Raw genomic sequence first — 23541 nt, forward strand, 5'->3', positions numbered from 1 at the left:
CACTCGTGTCTCTGGTTGCATGGAGGACTGGGGGTGTCTGAGTCACTGCAGGGTGCGATGGAACCACCCACATCCCTGCATGTGAAAGAGAGGGGCCACAGGACAGTGGGTTGAGACTGTGCATATCCCTGTCTGCATGGCACAGCACACGGAGCAGCACAGGAGCATGTGAAGCTGGAACTCTCACCTGAAGCATGGGAAAGGAGCCTGTGCGACAGCTGAGTGCCACTCATACCCATCCTCCTTGGGCATGAGGTCCCCTAGCTCAGACCTGCATGCTCCTCCTATTGAGCGCATTCTGTAAGGGCTGCTGTGACTCAGCCCTGCCTGTCTGGATGGTCCTAGCAATTGCTGGAGAAGGCTTGATAGGCACGGGAGACATGGTGTCAATGTCCCCTTAGGCCCTTACGAACCAAGTTCTGACAGGGAGAGCTGCTCCTGGGGAAGGAAAATGGTTCTTGAGGTTTTGTTGGAAAAGGCCAACTGCTGATGTGCCCAGTAACTTGTAGGAAGACATAAAGGCAGCGTAGAGGCATGGAAGAGAAGTTCCGTGTTGTTGGGAAAGGCCTTCAATAGTCTGTGGCCCAACCTGCTGCTTGGAGCAAGACCACTACTGTCACTGTATCACATTAGCCACGGTCAAGGTTGGAAAGCCTCCAAAGACCTCCCCACAGTCTTGGATCGACTAGGCAATAAGTGGACCATGGAGATACGAAAAGTTCATTAGAACTGGCATGTGGTCTCATGGTTGGGGTCAAGAACAATCCCCCCATATGAGGGAATGGGAAGTTTGCTTAGTGGCAGAAGGAATTTTAAAACACATTTGCTGCTGGAGCCCTGCAAGAAGACCTAAGGGGAAGGCAGAGGTATGCTCCGCTGTGGCTGTGGTGATGTGCTTTGAGCCTTGGCTTTGCCTCATGTTTCCTGAATGACTCTGGTAAATCTTCCATCGCACCTTCAGGCTTCTCCTCTCGATGGGGATTTTGAGTCATCAGGAGATAAATACAGCTGTGTCTATGGAGACTCCCTTAATACACTGTGATGGTCGTGTGGACCTCTGTGCACAAGCAAACCACAATTGCTGCAGGTTGCTCAGGGTATCTCCTGCCAAACAGGCCTCTACATCAGTTTTGGCAGGCTGTTTCCATGGGGAAAGCTTTCTGGCAGGAGAATCCCATGTGGTGATGGTTACTGGGCTCTGCCACTTCTGGCAGAGGTCCTGGGCATCTTCATGCTTCACCTGCTGGCCAGACTCCAGTGTTCCTCCTATGAGATGGGGCTCATGGAGCCTCTGGTTCCCACCAGCTGCTCAACCCAAATCTCACATCCACAAGACCATGCTAGGCAGAGGGCTGTGGGGTGGAAGAGCTCGCTGTCCCTTTGCACAGGAGCATGTTCCAGGAGGGCAGGGGTGGCACTGGGTGACCAGGAACACCAGCAGCAACTCTGAGGCTTTCAGCATCTCCCATACACATGGAAGTGAAGCCAGAAACAAAAATGCCATCAGTGAAGAGGCATTTTGACAGTGATTTATCCATGCTATGGAAAGCTAAACAAAGCAGTTTGCTTATTTTGTGATGTCTAGAATGCAGGTGAGCTTTTGTGGTGGAGGAGGAATGTGGAAATGCACTTGCTCAGAAACATCTTGTTTTCTAAGGCAAAATACCCATACTCTCATCTGGTGGAACAGAGTTAACACAGGTTATGTGCTATGCTCACAACCTGGCAGTGAGTGCTCTGTTACATAAACACAATTAAAGTGAGCACAAATGACTATTTAAATCTCAAACCACTTCATTTGTGGTTTGAGATTTAAACAAACAAGTGGACAGTGTATTTAGTGGCGCATATTTTACAATCTGTGCCATTGCAATTCCCAGTACATCAAAAATTAATCCTATATAGCTGCTGGCAAAGTGTAAGCTTTTCTGACACCATTGTTTCTTTAGGTTTTGATTAAAACAATGAAAAAAAGAAGCCAAAAGTATTGTTTTGGCTTGTGAGCAATGTAGGAAAAGCTGAAACCCAGGCATCACTGCATCTCTTGGTAACACAGCTCCTCTGAAATGATGCTAGTCTTTGAATGCGTACCCACAGTTCTGGAACAAGGGACAAAGAGCTGTATTTAGTGGAAAACCCTACCTTGGAGTTAAATCCAAGCTTGGCATTCCTGTGCATAGAAAGCCAGCGGCAGCATTGTATGACCAAAAAATGTGGTCTTCATTGTCCACGGCTGAGAATCCCTCTCTTTTAGTTAGGCATTGGATGGGGTTTTAAAAGGTTCAGGTCCCACTCCTGAAACTTGCTCTAGATCCAGGGCCTTTGTGGAAAATGAAATGACAGTCATGAGAAAGGATGGTCATGAGAGAGTGCTGTCAAGTTAGCCCAGAGGTGATCCAGCTCTTGATGTGCGGTACCAACACCCCTGGGGATGCAGGGAATTGCCAGCTGAAAACTGTCTGTTTCTTCAATGAAGAGCATGTTTCTATAGCAGAGTTTAACATCTTCCTGCCAGGGATGATGAGTTGTGAGCCTACAGCTGGGGTACCCCGGGGCTGCAGCACTGGTCCTGCTGCACTTCTCAGGCCAGTTGACACCTCCTGACAGCTTTCCCAGGATGCCACCTCCCACAGACCACATCAGGAGATACAGCTGATTGATGTCAGGGTTTTACCAGGGAGCAGAAAACACAAGAGGGAGCTGAGATTATGGTCCGTGCATGTCCTCAGCCTATGGAGCAGTCCAGCTCCCTCCTCCTCCTCTTCCCTTTGTAGGACACTGGTTCAAAGACTTTGTGGCCAATGCAACCTGCAGAGATGATGTTGAGTTTGACCGTGGTTCTGCTGGTGACATGGACCTTGGGGAGTAAGTATGGTTTCAGGGAAGGGGATCCAAGGGGAGATCCTGGGTAGTTTCTGCCCCTAGGAGGAATTTCCTCTAACTCATGGGAGATCATATCAGTGATGGAGATGATTCAGCTTATGATAAAAAAATAAATAAGCAAAATGCTGAACTTGCAGAGCCTGCAGATTGGAAGACTCACCTCCTGCTGCTCGTAGGTGTACACAGCTTCTAACCAGGAACTGGAGCTTCCTGCTTATATTATAATAAAAGCAATAAAAATCAACACAAAGGAAAAATGTATATATTTACTGGCAAAGGCTGACTCGGGTGCACAATGCATAGAGGAGAGCGTAACTCCAGTGTTAAGGCCTTTGCTTACTCACATGGACATTGAGGGGATCAGAAGTAGAGAGATATCTGATAGAATGAGAGAGAAGGAGAAAATGAAGATCCTTTGGGAGTAGACTGGTGAAGGCCAGAAACTGATTTGGGAACATCATGATTGTGAGCATGACTTTCTAATTTTAGACATTGCTTATCCGTCAAAAGGGCTAAAAAAAATCTTCTAAGAAACTGTTTGTAAAGAAAGTGTCAGAAAGAATATAGGAAATACGACACTATAAACGTAATTCTGTAATGAAGGTGCTTGTTTCATTCACTTCTTTTGCTGCTCACCAAGTGGGTTTGGTCTCTTCCAGGCGCCCAGGAAAGCATCTCCTGGGAGGTCCAGCGCTATGACGGCTGGTATAACAACCTGCTGCACCACAGCCGTGGCTCGGTGGGTGAGTGCTGGGCATGGGGTAGGGATGGTGCAACAGGGCGAGCTGGCACTTTGGCATCTGGCTCACTTTTCAACAGAGAAAAGACATTTCTGACCTGGCCTGATCCAGGCAGGCCACCAGATGATGCCACCTCCCATGGCCCTGCAAGGTGGCTCTTGGCCTCAATTAGAGGTGGCAAAGAGCCCCACTAGAACAGTGTGGAGGGGTCAAGCAGCCCAGCTTTGTCTCCCACATCCTGGCCTTGCCACTTTTATCATCTGCCCAGGCACCACCTGCAGATCATGCTGGTATTGGATCAGCTCCAGAGCAGAGCTGTGCCTTTGCAAGGCCATTCAAAATGTCCAAGGTACAGAGGACCCAGCTCTTCACAGCAGGCATTTCAGGGATGGACAGGGATCCCAGCATGCAGTTTAAGCAGTGTTCAACACAAGGCCAGAGACAGAAGAGTTCATGCTGAACTTACTCCTTTTCTGCTCTGCACAGGGCAGATACTGTGCTATTGTGCTGCTGTGCAGCATGTACCAGTCTGCACTGGGACAAGTATGTGGGATTTGCCCGTGCTAGTGGCAAGCTGCTTCCTCATGCCTACAATCAGCCCATGAGCCTACCTCCAGAAGACCTCTCTGAGCCAGGGACCAGGGCAGATCAGGCAGGATCTTTTCTGAAATATGCAATATTACAAACCCTCCTGTTTCCCACAGCCCAGATTGGTCTGATGACACAATTCTGGTGGCAATTACACAGCTTCCTCTAAGTCCAAACGGCTCTCCAATATGACATGTGTCATCAGCCCTTCAGTTACACCAAAGCCTGTCAGGGAGATCCAGTGGGTTCCTGGCAGACAAGCTCTCCCTCTTCCAGAGCAGACTGATCAGACCTTAACATTTGCAAACAAACCTCTGGAAACTAAACCTGAAACTAATCCAGTAATTCAGGATTGCCCCCAGTTCTGTGGAGCTCCAGCTCAACATAGTGGTCAAGAGCCTTTCAAAACGAACTTGCTCATCAGTGACAAATGACCTCTTGCCTCTGGGCTTTTCAGTTACAGAAGGGGCAATGGGTGTAAAATCAGGGTGTTTCTCTCCTATTCTGCCTTGTCTCTCTGCCTCTCTGGCTGTTTCTTCTCCTGTTTCCTACTGTGTTGGCAGTCACCATGCTGTGTAGAATTGCATGGTCAGCATGGGCAGCTTTGCATCACTCCAGTTACCCACTGGAGCACCAACTCAGACCTTCAGGAGGCAATTAGGATGCACATAGACCAGAGAAGGACAGCTGCAAGGGAACATGCAAATGGACAATCCCTCCTGGTTTTGAGAGGATTGATCCCAGTGTTGCAAGAAGTTTTGGGTGCTGGTACCAAGATTTGCGTGTTCTTGGCAAGTGTAAGAGTCTATGCCATACTCTTGCTCTCTTGTGGACCCTCACATATACCGGTGTGCCCCGCTATCACTGTTTCCTGCCTTTTGGGTGCCACCAGACCCATGCCATGTTGTTTGGTGCTGCAGGTGCCAGGCTGCTTCGTCTCCTGCCAGCCAACTACGCGGATGGTGTGTACCAGGCACTGCAGGAGCCCCATGTGCCCAACGCTCGCCAGCTGAGCAACGCGGTGGCACGGGGACCCTCTGGGCTGCCGTCCCGCAGGAACACGACCGCGCTGGCTGTCTTCTTCGGTACAAGCTGGCACCGGGTGCAAAAATCATAGAATCCCAGACTGGTTTGGGTGGGAAAGGACTTTAAGACTATTCAGTCCCAACCCCTGCCGCGGGCAGGGACCCCTTTCACTAGAGCAGCTTGCTCCAAGCCCCTGGTCCAACCTGGCCTTGAACACTGCCAGGGATGGGGCAGCCACAGCTTCTCTGGGCACCCTGTGCCAGTTTCCCACCAGCCTCACAGGGAAGAGCTTCTGCCTTAAATCCAACCTGAACTTCCCCTGTTTCAGTTTAAATCCATTACCCCTTGCTCTTTCTCTACAGTCCCTAAATATTGGTTTGGGTGGAAAAATGCTGGTTTCTGGCACCCCAAGGCCATGCATTGGAGCGTTCCTTATGCACCACTTCACAGCAAACCCACATCTGAAAGATAAAATGCCAAAATACACCATACCAAAGTACTGTCCAGCCAAGAGAGTTTGAATTTCCAGTGACCTTTGGCAGTTACCCAAAAGCTGATATTTGTCATTTAATAACTTGCTCATTTGTTTTAGTGGTAGAATTACTTAACTGCAATAGAGACATGCTGTGTCTGATTGCTGGGCAGAACGGCTGCAAGTGGGAGTGGTTTTTGCTGTTGCTCAGGAGCTCAGTGGAGTCTTGGGTCTCCAAGGCCAGGAATGTCGATCTCTGGGAAACACTTTCAGCTCATTGAGAAAACAGCCTTTACTTGCCAAAGAAGTGGAGACAATTAAGTCCATGTACAGCTTAAGGTTCATATACATCCCTGGACAACCAAGCTAAGGTGCTTGGCACAGGCTGGGCCACAGAAGAGGCAGACACAAGTGTCTTAGGTCCTTACCACTTAGATTCTTCCTGGAGGTAGTTTCTCTCACCACACCAAAGCTTAAATGGGCCAACAGCAACATCAGCCACCAGGCACAGCATCAGCAGCAACCCTTGGCCTTGAAGGCCACAGGCAAGGAGGAGCTCAGGACCAAATGCAGAACTGTGCTCCTAGTAAAATGATGGTCAGCAAATGATCCAGCTGCTGGTGGTCTCTGGACATCTGCTGGCTGAGGTTCTTCACCCTAGTCCTTGAATGACTCTTCCCTATCTGTGAGGTCTGGCCAGTGGCTCCTGGAGCCCTGTTCCTGTGGGCTGGATCTGAGCACATCTGGGCTCCAGCCCACAGTGACTTTCTCAAAGCTGTGAAGCAAACTAGCAGTGAAGACAGGAAGGAAACCACTGCACAAGGGGTGTCTCCTCAGCCCATGTACAGCCCAACTGCCCATCATCACATCCTGGTGCTGGTGCCAGTCCTCCCATGCTTACTATGGCTAGGGCTCTGGCAGGTTTCCATGTGCTGTCGGACATCCTGGGGACAGAGAAACCCGGCTGCCCTGCAGAGTTCCTGAACATCCACATCCCATCTGGAGACCTCGTGTTTGACCCTGCAGGCACTGGAGACGTGGTTCTGCCCTTCCAGCGCATTCACTGGGCGATGGAGACAGGACAGAGCCCCAACAGCCCCCGGGAACAGGTAGGTAGCATTTCCTTTGTTCCTTGCTTTTCTGCTGAACTCCTCTTCACCCCACAGTGGGAGCTGTCGCAGCCGAGATAATGTTTGCAAATGGAAAAGGAGAAAGAACCATTGGTTCCGTAAAAGTACATATCCCAAGTGTTTCAACCAATTGCAAATGAGCCTAAAGGACAACCTCAAAAGTACTGGTTCACGGGAAGTAACATTTGTGGTTGCCAGAGGTTAGTGCTTTTCTTGGGCAAAGAGAATGTAATAACTCCAGGCCTGTCTGTGTCATCTACATGGAGGGCAGAAGAGGAAAAGGTAACACAGGAGCAATTCACAACATTCCTTGGCTACCAATTTTTATCCCTTCAGTCAATATGAGCAGAGGGAGGGCTGTCTGTATTTGCTGAAACAAGTGATAAATGGAGCTTCTTTAGTGCCAGGGTAATGAACTCCCACAACCAATTCATGCACTTGAGCCACTCTAGGTCTGCAATTATGACACATGTTAATAGCCACCAACTGTTATCTTTAGAAATATACCCCAGAACTGAGCTGGGACTCTTACAAAGCTGTAAAGCTTTTCTGGATTTCAGTTACTTTGGGGAACATCCAGATTTTCCCCTAGTTTGTCCATATTTCACTGTGCTGAGGCTGGATGTGTTCCCAAGCCCATGTGCTTTTTATTTCATGCTGGAAAGCTTCCCAGTCAAAATCACCAAAGTAAAATATCCCCCTGAACGTTTCACGTGACACACAACGAGGAGACCACATCAGCACATCACATTTTCAGCAGCATTCCAAACCTTAGAAAAATGAAAACTCTGGTACGTTTTCAGACTAAAAGGATGGTTTCGTGAAAACATTTGGCAGGGTTCATATTCAACAGGCTGCCAGGGCAGGGCTGTTCAGAAGGGGCAGCTCAAGCGTTTCTACCTTCCCCAGAACTGTGCTTAGCCCTCTTCCAGCTTGGTCTTGGCTACCTGGGAATTCACAGATGTCAGATGTATTCTGGGCATAGTTAAAAAAAAATTGGGAAATAAACCCCCAAAACGCACTTTTGAAAAGCCTGTAGCTGGTCTTTTCCTGTCCCTGGCACCAATTCCTGCAGTGTGCATAGAGATTGCTGGTGTGTATACTTGCATCCTGATAGCTCTTGTTAAAACTGGGGATGGGAGAGCTGCTCTGCAAGACCAAGAGGGCTGGGTTGGTGCTTTTCAGACTTTTTTTTTGCACCTTTCGCCAAGACCCTGGTTAACGCGCATTCCCTGTGCCTGCTGTAGACCAACGAGGTGACAGCCTGGCTGGACGGCAGCTCCATCTATGGCCCTTTGCACTCCTGGAGCGATGCCCTGAGGAGCTTCTCAGGGGGACAGCTGGCATCAGGGCCTGGCGGGCGAATCCCGAGGGAGACAGACGGGAGAGTCCACATGTGGAAGGCACTGGATCCATCCACAGGACAGGGTGGTCCACAGGGCATCTATGGTAAGGGTGGCATTCCTCAGAGAGTTTTCACCTACTTGGCTCCATCGCTGACTGTGAGCAGGAGAAGCAGGAGGTCCCTGGAGCTGAGCCCAGAGGGGACCCTGGGAAGGGGCAGGAGGGTGTGGGGAGCTGGGACATCCACACTGGGATTCCTGTGGGAGAGCAGGCGGTTTCCCAGCCCAAGGAGTAATATTCCCAGTAAATATTCCCATCGGCCTCATGTAGAGGGGACATTGAGATGAGCTCTTAGGCAGAAGCTCTTCCCTGGGAGGGTGCTGAGGCGCTGGCACAGGGTGCCCGGAGAAGCTGTGGCTGCCCCATCCCTGGCAGTGTTCAAGGCCAGGTTGGACACAGGGGCTTGGAGCAAGCTGCTCTAGTGGAAGGGGTCCCTGCCTGTGGCAGGGGTTGGGACTGGATGAGCTTTAAGGTCCCTTCCAACACAACCCATGCTATGCCATGCTATGCTATGCCATGCTACTTTACGCTACGCTACACTATGCTATGCTATGGTCTAGTTAAGGTGCGCACTCTGGCAAAGGCTTTCCTGCAAAGACACACCATGAAATTAAGGAGCCACATCACCAGGAAGCAACAGGTCATATCACAGCCAGCATGCAGAAACCAGTGGGTGCTGGTCTCTTTGATCCAAATCAGGAGAAAGGGGGTGGGGAAAGGATCTGGGAAAAGGGGCTGCCACTGTTAGAAACTGCTCAGCTTGCTTTGAATTCCTCACCTTTGGTCCATGCTGGAGGCCTGCTGCTGATTCTCCCTCATTCATGCTGCTTATCTCAGTGGAAGGAGGGACAACGGAATGAGGGGATACTGGGCTGCAGCCACATGGCTGGGGGTGGCCCTCCAGCCATGGGCAAAACAAGATCCAGTGCTAGCATTGCCCACTGATGTTCCTGACGGCTCTTGCAGACCTGGGGAGTGCCTGGGGGAATGAGAACCGCTTCCTGCAGGCTGTGAGCATCGCCTGGTTCCGGTACCACAACCACCTGGCTGCAGTGCTGGCACAAGGACACCCCACCTGGTCTGATGAAGACCTCTTCCAGCACACTCGCAAGTGGGTCATCGCCACTTTCCAGGTGAAGGATGGCACCTGCCAGGCTCTGCCAGGACCCCTGTAAACCTCTATGGACATGGCACTGACAAAGCTCTCCTGTGTCCTACAGCATTGTGCTGTATGATGGTCTAACAGTAGCGCTAACCTTAAACCTTAACACTAACCTTAACCCCTAACACTAACCTTAACCCCTAACACTAACATCCTAAACCTAACACTAACACCCCATCCCTAAGCTAACCCTAAGCCTAACACTAATAACCCTAACCCTAAATCCTAACCCAAATCCTAACTATAAACCTAACCCCTAACACTAACCCTAACCCATAACTGTACCCTAAATCCTAATCCCTAACCCTTACTCTAACCCTATCCCTTACCCTAATCTTAACCCTTGACATCCTCCCTGGCAGTGCACTGATACAGCAACTCTTGTGTCCTAGAGCATCGTGCTGTATGAGTGGCTGCCAACCTTGCTGGGGACACAGGTCCCAGAGTACAAAGGTGAGGGAAAGAGATGGTGTTCCGGGAGTAAGGGATAGAACTGGGGAAGCTGGGGGATAGCACAGGAGAGAGGGCTGTTCCCCCTTTCCCTCCAGCCTGGCTGCTGGACCATGACTGCTGCCTGCAGGTTACCAGCAGCACCTCGACCCCAGCCTCTCACCGGAGTTTGTGGCAGCTGCAGGGCAATTCCTGGCCACCATGGTGCCACCCGGCATTTACAAGAGGTAGGAGCAGCCTGTACTTGGGAAGGGGATGCTCAGGTTGGTGTGGTGGCTGGGAATGGTCCCTGTCCCTTTCCCACACCCTGCCCCACAGCCAAGCCCTTTCAGCTTAGGGCAGCCCTGGCCAGGGGCTGTGTGTCCAACCATTCTCTGATGTTCCAGAGACCCCAAGTGCCAGTTCCAGAAAGTTCCTGGCCCTGGTGGCTCGTTCCCAGCAATGCGGCTCTGCAACAGCTACTGGAGCAGAGAGGTACACAGAAGGGTACTGAGGATGTGGCGGGCTGCCTGTGGGGGGCTTCACTCCTTGCTTTATATTATGGGGACCCCACAGGGGTCTGAAAGGGAAAGAGTGCAGAGCATGACAGCCAGTCAACAGGTGAGAGATCCTCCCCATCCAGACATCCACAGATGCCACCTTCAGCTGTGGCAGGCTCAGACCTCAAGGTTGAGCTGATGTGGAGAAAATGAACCTGGAAGAAGTCCTTGGTCCCCCTATGCCCAGGGTCTGTACCCCTATGGGCAGGAGTGCAGGGCTGCTCCAAGTCCTCACCTCCAGGTGAGGAATCACCTGCTCTTCCCATCTCCCCTCAGAGCACCAGGCTGCAGCGGGCAAAGGAGGTGGATGTGGACAACCTTCTGCTGGGGATGAGCTCACAGATTGCAGAGCGGGAGGACAACATCGTGGTGGAAGATCTCCAAGGTCTGCACTCCCTTGCACTGCAGGGTACATTAGTGGGGAAACCTCTCCCAGGGCTGTGCCAGGGCTGACGTGGGGAGGCAGATCCCATCGCCATCACCATCAGCACCCAAACACACACTCAGCTCAGCTTCAATCTGGTTAATGGAGGTGCATAAAAGCCGCAGGGCGTGTTAAGCACATCTGTGGGACTGTCCTGGCAAGGGCATGAAGATAATCTCCATGTTCAGCATGGCCCATGGCAGAGGGATGAGGCCATCCCAGCAGCTATGGCAGTTGGGGTTGCTCCTCCTGCTCTTCCTTGCTGTCATTATGGCTTTGACTCCACCACAGATTACTGGTATGGGCCCCTGAAGTACTCCCGCACTGACTACGTGGCCAGCTGTCTGCAGCGTGGGAGAGACCTTGGCCTGCCCACCTATAACCAAGCCCGGGAGCGATTTGGGTTGGAGCCTCTCTGGAACTGGTCAGACTTTGCCCCACACCTGGAGCAACAGGTAACACGGAACTGGTCTGGGCATGGAGAGTGTGTGTCGAAGGATGGCAGGGCAGTCCAGGCAGTAACTGGCTTCTCCAGCAACGTAGAAGAGGGACATCAATGCACATCCCAGCTTATTTTCATGCCTGCGGGGCTGTTGTATCGGGATAACTATGTAATTACAAGGTATCAATAACTATGTCCTGCCCCAGTGATAAGCGCCTGTGCCACTTGGTGCCGTGCTCCTCCTGGAGCTGGGATGCTCTGGGAGTGATTCTTAGTTGCTCAAGTCCAATCCATGACCTCAAGGCTGTGTGGGGCTGAGCATCCTCCCAGCCCATGTCTGGGAAATGCATGTTCCTCGCTCCTCCTGAGGCTTGCCAAGATTTGTTTGATGCCCTGGCAGAATTCTCTCTTCTCACATGCATTCGGTGGGGGTTTCTGGACAGGTCCTGGAGAAGGTTGCTGCCCTGTATGCCAACAACACGGCTGGGCTGGAGCTACTCCCTGGGGGCATGCTGGAGGCTGACGGCTCCCTCTTCAGTGCCATCATCCTGGACCAGTTTGTGCGCCTGCGTGACGGTGACAGGTTTTGGTTCGAAAACACCAAGAATGGGTAAAGTCTTCATCACCATCTGGCAGGGTGCCCACTGCTCTGCAAGCCCCAATAACACACAAAAACTGGGGCTGGAGGAAAAAGCATCCTCCAGCTTCCTCGATGCCTGAAATGATGCAGGGAGTGAATCCCTCCTGCTGACAGCAAGTAACACCCAGGGCCACCACTTGGCCCTATGTCTTTTTCTCCAGGCTGTTCACAGTGGAGGAAACTAGGAAGATCCGTAACACAACTTTCCATGATGTCCTGGCTGCTGTCACCTACGCAGACCCCACAGACCTCCAGCGACACGTGTTTGTCTGGAGTAAGGGTGAGTGCTTTGTGCAATAGCAGGGCGCAGGGAGCAATCAGCACCAGCAAGTTAGGGAGGAAAGCAGTCCTGTCTTGGTAACAGTGACAGGGAAAACATCGGGCTGTCATTTTCTCAAGCAGGATACTTGTTGTGCCCCTCAGCCAGCAAAACACATGCGAAATGCAAAGGTTGCTCATAAGCAAGGCAGGCAGCACTCCTCATGGTGGTCACACTCCTTGCTGCTGCAAGGAGGTTTTTTATTTCTCTTGCTCCTACATAAAAGCACATGTAGGTCTGCAGGTTAAACTAGTGAGTGACCTAAAATGTGATGAAGTTGGCAGATGAGTTAAGCTTTCCACGCCAAAACTGCGTAATGTTACCTACTTGCCTTTAATTGCAAAAGTTATCAGCCCCATATGACCACCCTGCCTGGCTGCTCCGCTGGCAGGGTTGTTGGTTGAGCAGTACTGTTGGGAGGGTCAGATAGGCTTTCCTACAGATGTGGTTGCAACAGCAGCATGAACTTCCATCTGCTGAAAGCATTTTATCTGTTGAACAGCCCTTACAAGGCATTTTGATTCCCGTGGCATATGCTCCATGCAATTGCACCAGGAGGACTTCTTGGATTTGCAACACTTGGACGAGCAGAGGCTCTGAGCTCCATTTTGTTGTGGCCCAGAGTGCTTCTTGCTCAGCCCATCCCACTGGGAGAGGTGATGGCACTGAAGACCCAGAGCAATTGAGTCCAGTTCTGTGCTTGTTTTGTTGCAGTAGGCAAAGTTTCAATCCAAAAGCAAAGGTTGTCCCCTAAGATCTGGAGTTTAACTCAAGTACCCCAGGTTTGCAGTGCTCTCTGGGTCACTCAGCAATGAATCCCACAAGCATCTTAATGCAGAAGTTCTTGCGATGAAGGACGTGAGATGGGTAAAAGCTTCATGACACTCACAGTCTGTCTCCCTGCCATGTAGGGGACCCGTGCCCACAGCCCCAGCAGCTGACAGCTCAGCATCTGGCCAACTGCACACCCATGATGGTGCTGGACTACTTCAAAGGCAGCGGAGCAGGCTTTGGGATCATCATCGTTGTCCTCTGCTGTCTGCCTTTAGGTTTGACATTCCATTTCCTTACCCACCTCCTCTCCTACTGGAGAAAGGGGCTTAGTGCTCATGGACTAAGGAGCTGCTGAGTCTTTGTCAACCCTCAGGTCCTTGAGGTGGCAGGGTCCTTGGGCACCAGGAGGGAGCTGGGCTTTCATGGAGTGGCCTGAATTAAATAAATCCATGCAGCACCGAACTGGGGCTGATGGGGAAGAAATCACCCTGTCTGACCCTGTCGCATGGGTGATCCTGCCAAGTGTGAAGGAGCTGTGTGCTATCTCATGCCTCACTCTCCCCTGTGTCCCCAGTGACTCTGTTTGTTGCCTGGATCGTTGCCATTCTCCGCAAGAGAGATTTCCAGAAGCTGCAGCAGAAGCAGAGCCCCAGTGTGCAGAGGGAGATGACCGGAGAGGCCATACATGGTGAGGTGGCACTGGTGATTCTGTGATGGCCCCTGGTGTTGCTGCTGAAGTCAGGTCACATACTGAGGCAGGTCTGGATTTGGAACTTATATCCAGGTGGGGTGTTTCCACGGGAGGATAGTCAAGCAGTGGAACAGGAAGCACAGAGAGGTTGTGCAGTCTCCATCCTATCCAAGTCCTGCTGATCAGATATAGCCTTGAGCAGACTATCCTGATTCTGTGGCTCATACTACTTGGGGCAGGAGGTTGGGTGAGAGACCCTTCTAACCTGAGTCATACTACAATCCTCCAATTTCAGATCGCACCCTACCTGGAGGAAACCTATGTAGAGCACTTGCACCAGTAGCTCCAGGACACATAAGTCTGCAGACATATAGGTCTGCAAGGGGCTTGCTCTGGACAGTGAAAAAATCCTTCCACCCTGCTCCATAGCTTGTACTCCTCCTGTGTCCATGAGCTTGAGGTTTGAAGTTTGGAGATCATAATTTTTCCCTTAGCATGTGCCTGGTCATGAAATCACTCCCAAACTGCATCTTGGTGAAGGAGGTGGTGGGGTGAACATGGGCCCAGGTGTGGCTTTCCAGCTGAGTCCTGTGCTCTCTCCCATCAGCCATGGAATGGCACGGTCCCAAGACAGACAGCTCTCCTGTCTACATTCAGCTCCAAGCTGACAAGGTGCTCAAAGTGCTGGATAGGACAGGGTCTGTGCTCCGGAGCATCAGCTTGAAAGCCTACCAAAGGGTGGAGGTGGTCCTCTCCAGCAATAAAGGGAACAAAGCTCTGCTCCTGAAGAGCCCCAAGGAGTATGACCTGGTGAGAATCATGATGCCTGGGGTTTGATACCTTCACCCAACACCCCACAGGCCTCTGCTGCCAGTCACAAACACCCTGCACCACTCAGCCCTGGGCCACTGGCAGCAGTGTCGGTCCCTGAAGGGTGGCTGTGGCCTCCTGAGAGCCACCAGGTCCAGCTCATACCATGGAGCAACCACTGTGGTGAACAGCAGCAGCACTCACATCCCAGTCGAACCCCTGTTGCTCACCACCTTTTGGTGGGGCCTTCTGCAGGTGCTGCTTTTCAGTGAGGAGGCAGAAAGGAGCAACTTTGTTGGGAAGCTACAAGGCTACTTGGAGGAGAGCGGCCTCGAGCTGCATATGTCTGAGATGAAGGAACAAAGCCTGATGAAACGGGCAGTCACACAGGAGCAGAGAAAACAGACTCTGGAGACTTTCTTTAGGCACCTGTTTGCTCAGGTATGTAGAGGTGCGGCAGGTACCGATGCACGGGTAAAGGTATTTCTGTATTGATAAAGCAATGAATGTTGCTGCTGTTGTTCCCTGTAAGCGCTGGTATTGTGCACAAGGAAGCTGCCAATACTTTGGAGACAAAGGGAGTTCTACTGTGGTCTTTTGTGGTAAAGAGTCTTTTGGATGATGTAACTGAGGTCTCCATAATGGTCAGTGGCGTTTAGTGTGAAAGTCACATTATGTAGGAGAGACACAGGACTTCCCCATGGTATCTGCCATGAGTTTTGTGCCAGGTGAGCCACTGCTCTTTGTGCAGTATGTCAGGCAGGGGAATGCCAGCCTTCTGCTCTGCCAGCATTCATGGGGTGTCTTTTGTGGGATACAACCTGCAGGTGCTGGAAATCAACAGGTCTGATGCTGGGGAGCTCAACTTTGAATCTTCACAGAAGGCAAAGGAGTCTCTAACATGTGAGCTGAGCAGGGCTGAGTTTGCCGAGGCCCTGGGGCTCAAAGCCCACTCCATGTTTGTGGACTCCATGTTCTCTCTGGCTGACAAAGACGGCAATGGCTACATCTCCTTCCGGGAATTCCTGGACATCTTGGTGGTCTTCATGAAAGGTGGGAGCTGGAACTGGTTAGTGTCTTCATCTGTTGCCATCAGTCCTGTTTCTAGGCTCTGGCAACACCACCAGCAGAATGAGGGACAAGATCCATCCAGCAGGTCAATTTGTAGGCACTCCTACAGATTAAAATTCCCTTCACTTAGGACAGCTTCAGCCTGAGTTACAGGGCAGTAACAATGCAATTTGTTTTCTGAAAGGCTGTTCAGAAGGGCAGCTATCTTTCACCACCATAGAAAAGTCTGCCCTATCATCTCCTGAATGGACCATGTATCCTGTCCTTGAGACATCATCAAATCGCAGACTGGTTTGGGTTGAAGGAACCTTAAAGCTCATCCAGCCCCAACCCCCTGCCACGGGCAGGGACCCCTTCCACTCGAGCAGCTTGCTCCAAGCCCCTGTGTCCAACCTGGCCTTGAACGCTGCCAGGGATGGGGCAGCCACAGCTTCTCTGGGCACCCTGTGCCAGCGCCTCAGCACCCTCACAGGGAAGAGCTTCTGCCTAAGATCTAACCTGAACTTCCTCTGTTTCAGTTTGAACCCATCACCCCTTGCTCTATTGCTACAGTCCCTGACGAAGAGTCCCTCTCCAGCATCCTCACAGACCCCATTCAGATATTACATGTGATTCTGCCTAAATGACCACTGGAAAGGTGGATTCATAGATGGAGGTGGTGAATGTCAGATTCAATCAAAGTGGCTCCCAGAAGAATCAGTTGTGCAAAAGCACATTTTGAGTCTGCAAAATAATGCATCAGAATGTGCACATACCCAGTTCTTCCCCTTACACTTGAGAAAGTCAAGCAGAATGGTGGTACACTATTCACTTCCAGTTGCTGTTTAAGCTGTGATCAGCAGTGTGCTTTCAGTCTTTTCAGAACGGGGTGAGGCTTCACTGCTGCAGGTCCAGACTCTCAAAGACAATGTTTAAAAGCATCTTCATTGATGAAAATAGGATCTTGTTCTTACTTTGCCTCTCTCCCTTCCCACCAGGGTCCCCTCAGGAGAAGTCCAAGGTGATGTTCAGGATGTATGACATTGATGAGAATGGGTTCCTCTCCAAGGAGGAGTTTCTGAGGATGCTCAGGTATTTCTCCTCACCTTTCTCGATGTTTTCACAATCTCTGTAAACAAAGATGTCTTCAAAAGTGCTTCCCAGTTTCTGTGCTTCACTCCCCAAGGGTGCTACACAAGCCACCATGGGCTCAACACTCACACCAAGAGCCCATTTCTCCCATGAAACTGGTCTGGGGCTCTGCCCTGTGTTATGTGAAGGACTCAAGCTTTGGTCCTCTGAAGTTCCCATCTCCCCTCCTTGCTCCAGGTCCTTCATCGAGATCTCCAACAACTGCTTGTCAAGAGATCAGGCAGAGCAGGTGACCGAGTCCATGTTTCAGGCCTCAGGGTTTCAGGACAGGGATGAGCTGACATGGGAGGATTTCCACTACATGCTGCGGGACCATGACAGTGAACTTCGTCTCACCCAGCTCTGCATCAAAGGTTGGTGGGCAGGAGCACTGAAACACCCCAGGCCCTGAAGGGCTGGAGGTGATGGGCAGTACCCAGCAGGTAGCTCCCGTTGGTCTCTCCAACCCCACTGCAATAATAGGGCATCAGTGGTTGCCCCATGTACGTGTTTGGGGCAGCTCAGAGCCTCTCCCCACGTCCCTGCCAAAGGGAGATGCCTAAACTTTGTCCACTGCATCTCACACACGCTGAACCGCTGTTTGCCTTTCTGGATCATCAAAGGTGTCCCGGAGGTGCTCAAGCAAAATCTGCATAACCACGCCTCCTTCATAAGAAAGAAAGAGGCAAAAAGGTAAGCTCTCCTCCTTAGTCTGGCTGCTGCATCTTTATCTGCCCTGATGCACATCCATCTGTCACCTCGACCCCTCCAGCAAATGCTCCCACCAGGTGTTTGCAACCCAGCGCTGGGGAAGCAGGATGACCATGCTCAACATGCCTGTGAGCAAGCTGGATGCTGCAGTGGGGCTGTTTCCTTCCTCCCCTGGCACCCAGGCAGGCAGAGGGGAGAAACTGCCTCTTGCACAGCCCATATTGCATTTGGGATGGGAGTCCTACTTTGTTTTTCATAAGGGGGTTATATCTTGAAGCAAATCCAGCCCATGCACCATGCAATTGGAGTAATGCAAGCAGGGCTGCAGGACAGAGCTTGGCACCTTCTGAGCCTGAAAGTGGAGAAAATGGGGAAAAGTTTGGCAAGCCCCTCCTGCAAGTACAGCTTTAGGCTAGACAAAGCTCTATTTCCAACAGAACCATCTCAGAGGAAGAGAATGACCCAAACCTGGACATTGTGAAAAGCTACATGGAACAAGAAGGGCGAGAACTGAGGAAGAGACCAGGCAGAAAGTGAGTGCACCCTCTCTTCACTGGGTGTGCTTTTCAGGTTCAGGTTCAGCCTTCTTGCTGTTTCTCATGTTGGTGTGCCGACTACGTAGCCCTCCAGTCAAATAGCACCGCTGCAAGGACCCAGCACCCCCATGATTGTGGTACTGCATAGGGAGGGGGTGCTGGACCAAGTCTTCAGGAGATACCGCAGCCCAGGCAGGCACATCACAGCCCCTCGCTGACCAAGAAGCTGCAGGAGCAGCCCTGCTTCAGTGGGGACGGGGCTGTAGCCTGGTCCGGGTGATGTGCCTCTATTAAAAAAAATGAAGTGGCCAACTCCAGAGCCTGTGATGTTGGGTTTTAGAGTGTATGTCTTGCCTGCAGAGAGGGGTTTGTCTGGCAAGTCCTGCCTGAGCTTCTCTTCCCCTTGGGACACTGCTGGTTCCCCCATAGCCTGCCTGCAAGAGCTGCAGGAGAGACTCTGATCCTCACTGCTGTGGCAGTAGCAAATATTTCTACTAGAAAGCAGATAAGTGGTTGTTATTCATGGCCAGAATATCCTGATTTGCCCTAATAGCTCCAAGGACCTTCTTCTACCCTAGAATCAGTTTGGAGGGTTGAATATTACTACGAGAATTATCTTTTACAGTTCTTATCTCTGGTTTCATTTATGAGTCATTATCTTCACATTTATTACCAGCTTTCAGGTGTGTAGACTGTGGGATGACGCGGTATCAAATGCTGAAACTGCTCTGCAGGTCATCACCATCCCGGGTGTGCAGAGGTGGTCACAGAGCTGTATGGGGAGGAAGACCCAAAGCTGGGCAGCATGGCCCTGAGCCATACCTTACTGGCTAAACCTTGACATGACAGCAGCCCTCCTGTATTTGCCAGGGTGAATCAGTACCAGCTGCATTTGTACACTGAAGCAAAACGGAAGAAGTACGAGAGGAACAAAGTTCAGCAGAAGATCCAGGAGTTCAAGCGCTTTGTTGAGAATTACCGGCGCCACATCGTCTGTGTGGTCCTCTTCTCTGCCATCACCACCGGCGTGTTTGTGGAGAGAGCCTACTGTGAGTGCCCACCCAGCCCTGCTGCACCACGTGCAGAGGGGTGTATGGGCTTGGCTCCTCAAAGCTGCTGGCTGCATGAGGCATGCTGGGATCTGAAAGGTCCTGGCACAGCTTTGGGCAGTGTCGTTCCACCCCTGGAATAACCAAAGATTTACTTAGGTTGGGAGGCACCTCTGGGGGGGTCTGGCCCAATGTCCTGCTCAGAGCAAAGCCAATTTCAAAGCTGAATGAGGCTGCTGAAGACTTTATCTAGAGAAGGTTTGAAGGGCGCCGAGGTTGGTGATCCCACCACCTGGTTGGGCCTGTGCTAGTTTTTGACCATCCTGCATGTGGAGAGTTTATTTTATATCAAACCTGAATTTCATTCAGTGAAACTCAGGCTGTCGCTTTCACCCTTTCACTGTGTGTTTCAGAAAGCATTTGGCTCTCTCTTCTCTGTAACACTGTGGTTGTAGGTAGCCTGAACAAGCCTGACAGACTTCCCTGACCCATCTCCTTCAGCTTGAACAAGCCCATTTCCCCTAGCTTTTCATTTACATGATGTCCTTCAGCTCCCACGCACCCTGGTGGACTCCGCTGGACTCGTTCCAGTTTGTTGATGCCTCACTAAGGACACAGTACCAAGGTGCACAGCAGAGGAGGACAATCCCCTCCCTTGACCTCCAAGGAGACCTTGTCACCTAGCAGCTTTGGGGGTTCTGACATGGAGAATCATGCCCCTGTCCCCACACAGCCCCATCCCCGGTGACCTTTTCTTGGTGGAGCCACACAGGCGGTTGTCCCCTTGCGGCAGGAAGAGTTATGGCCCTCAGCTTCAGGCACATTGACACATCCTTCAATCTCTCTCCCCAGACTATGCCTTTGCATCCCCCAGCACAGGAATCGCACAGACCACCTTTGTGGGGATCATCATCTCCCGGGGATCGGCTGCCTGCATCTCCTTCATGTACTCCTACATCCTGCTCACCATGTGCCGCAACCTCATCACAGTCCTGCGGGAGACCTTCCTCAACCACTACATCCCCTTCGATGCCGCTGTGGACTTTCACCGCTGGGTTGCCATGGTAGCCCTCATCTTCTCAGGTAGGTGGGCTGCTGGAGTATGTGCCACCCAGGAGCCACATCTGGAGCAGGAGGACCGTGACACAGCAGGACCAGGCAGAAGCTTGAAGAGCCGTGTGGAGCCTGCAGAGACAGAGATGTTTTGCACTAGAGGAGGAACTGGCGGGTCCCTGGGCACATCTGCAGGGTCTGCCGCACCTCCATCCACAGCAACAGTGATGCTTTTCTCTTCTGGTTTCTGTCTCTCACAGTGCTCCACACTGCAGGTCACATAGTGAATGTCTACATCTTCTCAGTCACACCTCTCAGTGTGTTGTCCTGCCTCTTTTCCAACGTCTTTATGGATGATGGGTAGGTGAAAATTAAAGCGCAGTCCAGGCAGAGTGTATTGGGCATGGACACAAATATAAGTGGGAACCAGGAGTTTGCTCTGGCCACTCCATGGTGCAATTCCTCTCCAGGTCTCAGCTCCCACAGAAGTATTACTGGTGGTTCTTCCAGACTATTCCAGGTGAGACCACTGCAGGCACACCTGCATGTCCATGTCCATATCCAACCCCTCTGCTGAGCCCTGGAGGATCCCTTGTGGGGTTACCCTGATCCCCCAGGACCTTCCAACCCATCCACTCACAGGCATGACAGGAGTGCTGCTGCTCGTGATCCTGGCTGTGATCTACGTGTTCGCCAGCCACCACTTCCGACGCGTCAGCTTCCAAGGCTTCTGGATCACCCACCACCTCTACATGCTGCTCTACGTCCTGGTAATGCATTTTGGCTTGGAGGCAGGGATGGCGGTGATGGACCACAAGCCTGTGGGTCAGCCCAGCTGATGAGATCTAATAGCTGGGGGGTCCCAAGAGAGCTGGCAGCCCAAATCCCAGCTCCCTGCCACTGCTGAACTGCCACCAAAACAACCCCTGGGCAGTGGCTTGCCATGGTAAGTACAGTGATGATGGGGGCTGCTCCCTGCACAGGTCATCATTCATGGCAGCTACGCACTGATCCAGCAGCCCCGCTTCCACATCTACTTCATCATCCCAGCTCTTATCTATAGTGCAGACAAGCTGCTCAGCCTGAGCAGGAAGAAGGTGGAGATCAGCGTGGTGAAAGCCGAGCTCCTGCCCTCAGGTACCACAACATCCCTGGCCACATGGCACCAGCTCAGCCCAGGCTCCTTGCACAAGCACTGGGGGCTGCAGCAGTGCAGGAAATTCCACTACTCAGTCATAGAATCACAGAATCACAGAATGGTTTGGGTTGGAACAGACTTTAAAGTTCATCAAGTTCCAGCCCCCTGCCCCGGGTTTCAGTTTGAACCCATCACCCCTTGTCCTGTCACTACAGTCCCTCTCCAGCATCCTCGTAGCCCCCTTAGATACTGTAATGCTGCTTTGAGATCTCCGCCTTAAAGAAGTCCTCACCCCTGGCCCCTCTCTACCTGACAGGTGTCACCCACCTCCAGTTCCAGCGGCCACAGGACTTTGACTACAAGTCAGGGCAGTGGGTGCGCATCGCCTGTGTGGCCCTGGGCACCTCCGAGTACCACCCCTTCACCCTGACCTCGGCACCACACGAGGACACACTGAGCCTGCACATCCGGGCCGTGGGGCCCTGGACCACCCGCCTGCGGGAGCTCTACTCCCCAGAGAGCCTGGCCCTTATTGGCAAGCTGCCCAAGGTGAGCCCCACACTTCTTCTCCAGCAACATCTGAACCCCAAAGCATCTGTGGCAATGGGCTGTGCCCAGCCTGTGGTGCTTCTCCAGCCAAGGCCTGGGCAAGCAGAAGCAGGAGATACTCTACTGATGGCTGGTTCCCTTCCAGCTCTATCTGGACGGGCCCTTCGGGGAGGGCCACCAGGAGTGGAACAAGTTCAAGGTGTCAGTGCTGGTGGGAGGAGGCATCGGGGTGACACCTTTTGCATCCATCCTCAAGGACCTGGTCTTCAAGTCATCCATAAGCTCCAAGCTGCAGTGCAAAAAGGTAAAAGGAAGCATCTGAAGCACAATAAGCCCTCCCAAGATGCCTCCTCCTGCTGCTGGCTTCTGTGGGATCCTCCATGATCCATCTGGGGAGAAGCCCCATGTGGGCATGCACAGGGTACTGCCCTCACTCTGAACCTCATCCCCACGTGCCACAGATCTACTTCATCTGGGTGACGCGCACGCAGCGGCAGTTCGAGTGGCTGGCGGACATCATCCGTGAGGTGGAGGAGGCGGACAGGAACAGCCTGGTCTCCGTGCACATCTACATCACACAGCTGGCTGAGAAGTTCGACCTGCGCACCACCATGCTGGTGAGCCCAGCCACCTGCCGGGGAGGCGGTGGGCCATGCCGGGCCATGCTGGGCCCTCTGAAGTGCTCTGATCTTTCTTCCAGTATATCTGCGAGCGGCACTTCCAGAAGGTGCTGAACAAGAGCCTGTTCACAGGGCTTCATGCCATCACCCACTTTGGACGCCCTCCCTTTGTACCCTTCTTCAGCTCGCTGCAGGAGGTGCACCGTGAGGTCAGTGCCCGGGTGGGGACAGGAGGAGGGCACCCACCAGCCATTGTGAAGGAGAGGTCCCAGCCCGCCTCCGAGGCCCTGGAGACCTTGGTGGCCTCTGCACCAAGGACAGGGCAGAAGGGGCATGAACCCCACTTTCCTTCTGGAGCCACGATGAGCTGCATGAGTCAGAAACGCTCCATACCAGCCAAACACACCCTGCTATGGCAAGACCCTGGCCGCAACCACTGCCCAGAGCTGACAGAGACCCTGGGGGATCCCATCATTCCTCCCCAGCTCCAGCAGCTCCATGGGGAGGTGACAACCTCCCCAAAAGTCTCCACAGGCTGGGGCACGCTGCTTGGCCAGCATCTGTGCCCAAAGCTGTCAAACGGCAAGGGGCCAAGAGGGGCTCGGCTGGGGGAGAGATGGTGCTGATGGCTTGACCCCTTTGGCTCCCTCCTTTTGCAGGTGCAGAAGATCGGGGTTTTCAGCTGTGGCCCACCTGGGATGACAAAGAGTGTGGAAAAGGCTTGTAGGCAGCTGAACAAGAAGGACCAGACCTACTTTGCACATCACTATGAGAATTTCTGACTCTACCCAATGCTGTTTCACCCCTGGGCTGCAGCCCTCATTGTTCAACATCAGTGCCTGTGTGGCAATGCTTCAGGTGGTCATGGTCCTGGGCTCACACCACCATCCCCACGAGAAAGCCATTCATGGCTAAGAGCATGGGTGTTGAGACCAGCACATGGTACAGCAGTGAAACGTTGCCATCACAGCATCGCCCCACGCAGTCCTAGCGTGAACCCCTTAGCCCAGGGCATCCTGCTACTACCTACATACTCCTGCAGCCCCATGCCCAGGATCAGGCTGGCATGACCTAATCCAGAAAATCCAGTTTTCAAGTTTAAGGTCTGCCACCTTGATTCCACAAGAGGATAGACTTAGATTAGACATTAAGCAGAAGCTCTTCCCTGTGAGGGTGCTGAGGCGCTCGCACAGGGTGCCCAGAGAAGCTG

General features: G+C 52.2%; 1 protein-coding gene across 2 annotated transcripts; it reads left to right on the plus strand.

Annotated features, from left to right (window-relative positions):
• Positions 1–2790: 2790 nt before the first annotated feature.
• Positions 2791–23259, plus strand: LOC130606105 (dual oxidase 2-like). 2 transcript variants are annotated; one of them, XM_057422116.1, is made up of 33 exons: positions 2791–2865; positions 3543–3626; positions 5132–5296; positions 6631–6818; positions 8087–8288; positions 9210–9376; positions 9798–9858; positions 9986–10082; positions 10242–10329; positions 10671–10779; positions 11110–11273; positions 11704–11870; positions 12062–12180; positions 13131–13268; positions 13568–13681; positions 14292–14494; positions 14750–14935; positions 15322–15547; positions 16543–16636; positions 16874–17049; positions 17299–17368; positions 17824–17919; positions 18793–18971; positions 19824–20054; positions 20285–20384; positions 20495–20544; positions 20667–20794; positions 21008–21161; positions 21479–21711; positions 21857–22015; positions 22173–22328; positions 22412–22540; positions 22991–23259. In XM_057422116.1, exons 1-33 carry the CDS (start codon positions 2802–2804, stop codon positions 23111–23113), a joined length of 4620 nt encoding a protein of 1539 aa, XP_057278099.1. In that variant the 5' UTR covers positions 2791–2801; the 3' UTR covers positions 23114–23259. The 2 variants fall into 2 exon arrangements, with proteins under 2 accessions (XP_057278099.1, XP_057278100.1); XM_057422117.1 differs by lacking the exons at positions 21857–22015; positions 22173–22328; positions 22412–22540; positions 22991–23259 and having other exon boundaries at positions 21088–21161; positions 21479–21652.
• Positions 23260–23541: the final 282 nt, after the last annotated feature.

This window comes from Pezoporus wallicus, unplaced genomic scaffold, assembly GCF_028554395.1.
Source record: "Pezoporus wallicus isolate ANWC-B61680 ecotype Strahan unplaced genomic scaffold, APGP_CSIRO_Pwel_v1 contig_8476, whole genome shotgun sequence".
Classification (NCBI taxonomy): domain Eukaryota; kingdom Metazoa; phylum Chordata; class Aves; order Psittaciformes; family Psittacidae; genus Pezoporus; species Pezoporus wallicus.

Excerpts from the sequence above, each read along its gene's own strand:
- LOC130606105 (XM_057422116.1), top strand. The coding sequence starts at position 2,802 with ATGCAACCTGCAGAGATGATGTTGAGTTTGACCGTGGTTCTGCTGGTG. Across the intron at positions 9,377-9,797 it reads GGGTCATCGCCACTTTCCAG|AGCATCGTGCTGTATGAGTG; the intron begins GTGAAGGATGGC and ends CTTGTGTCCTAG. Across the intron at positions 10,780-11,109 it reads CGTGGTGGAAGATCTCCAAG|ATTACTGGTATGGGCCCCTG; the intron begins GTCTGCACTCCC and ends ACTCCACCACAG.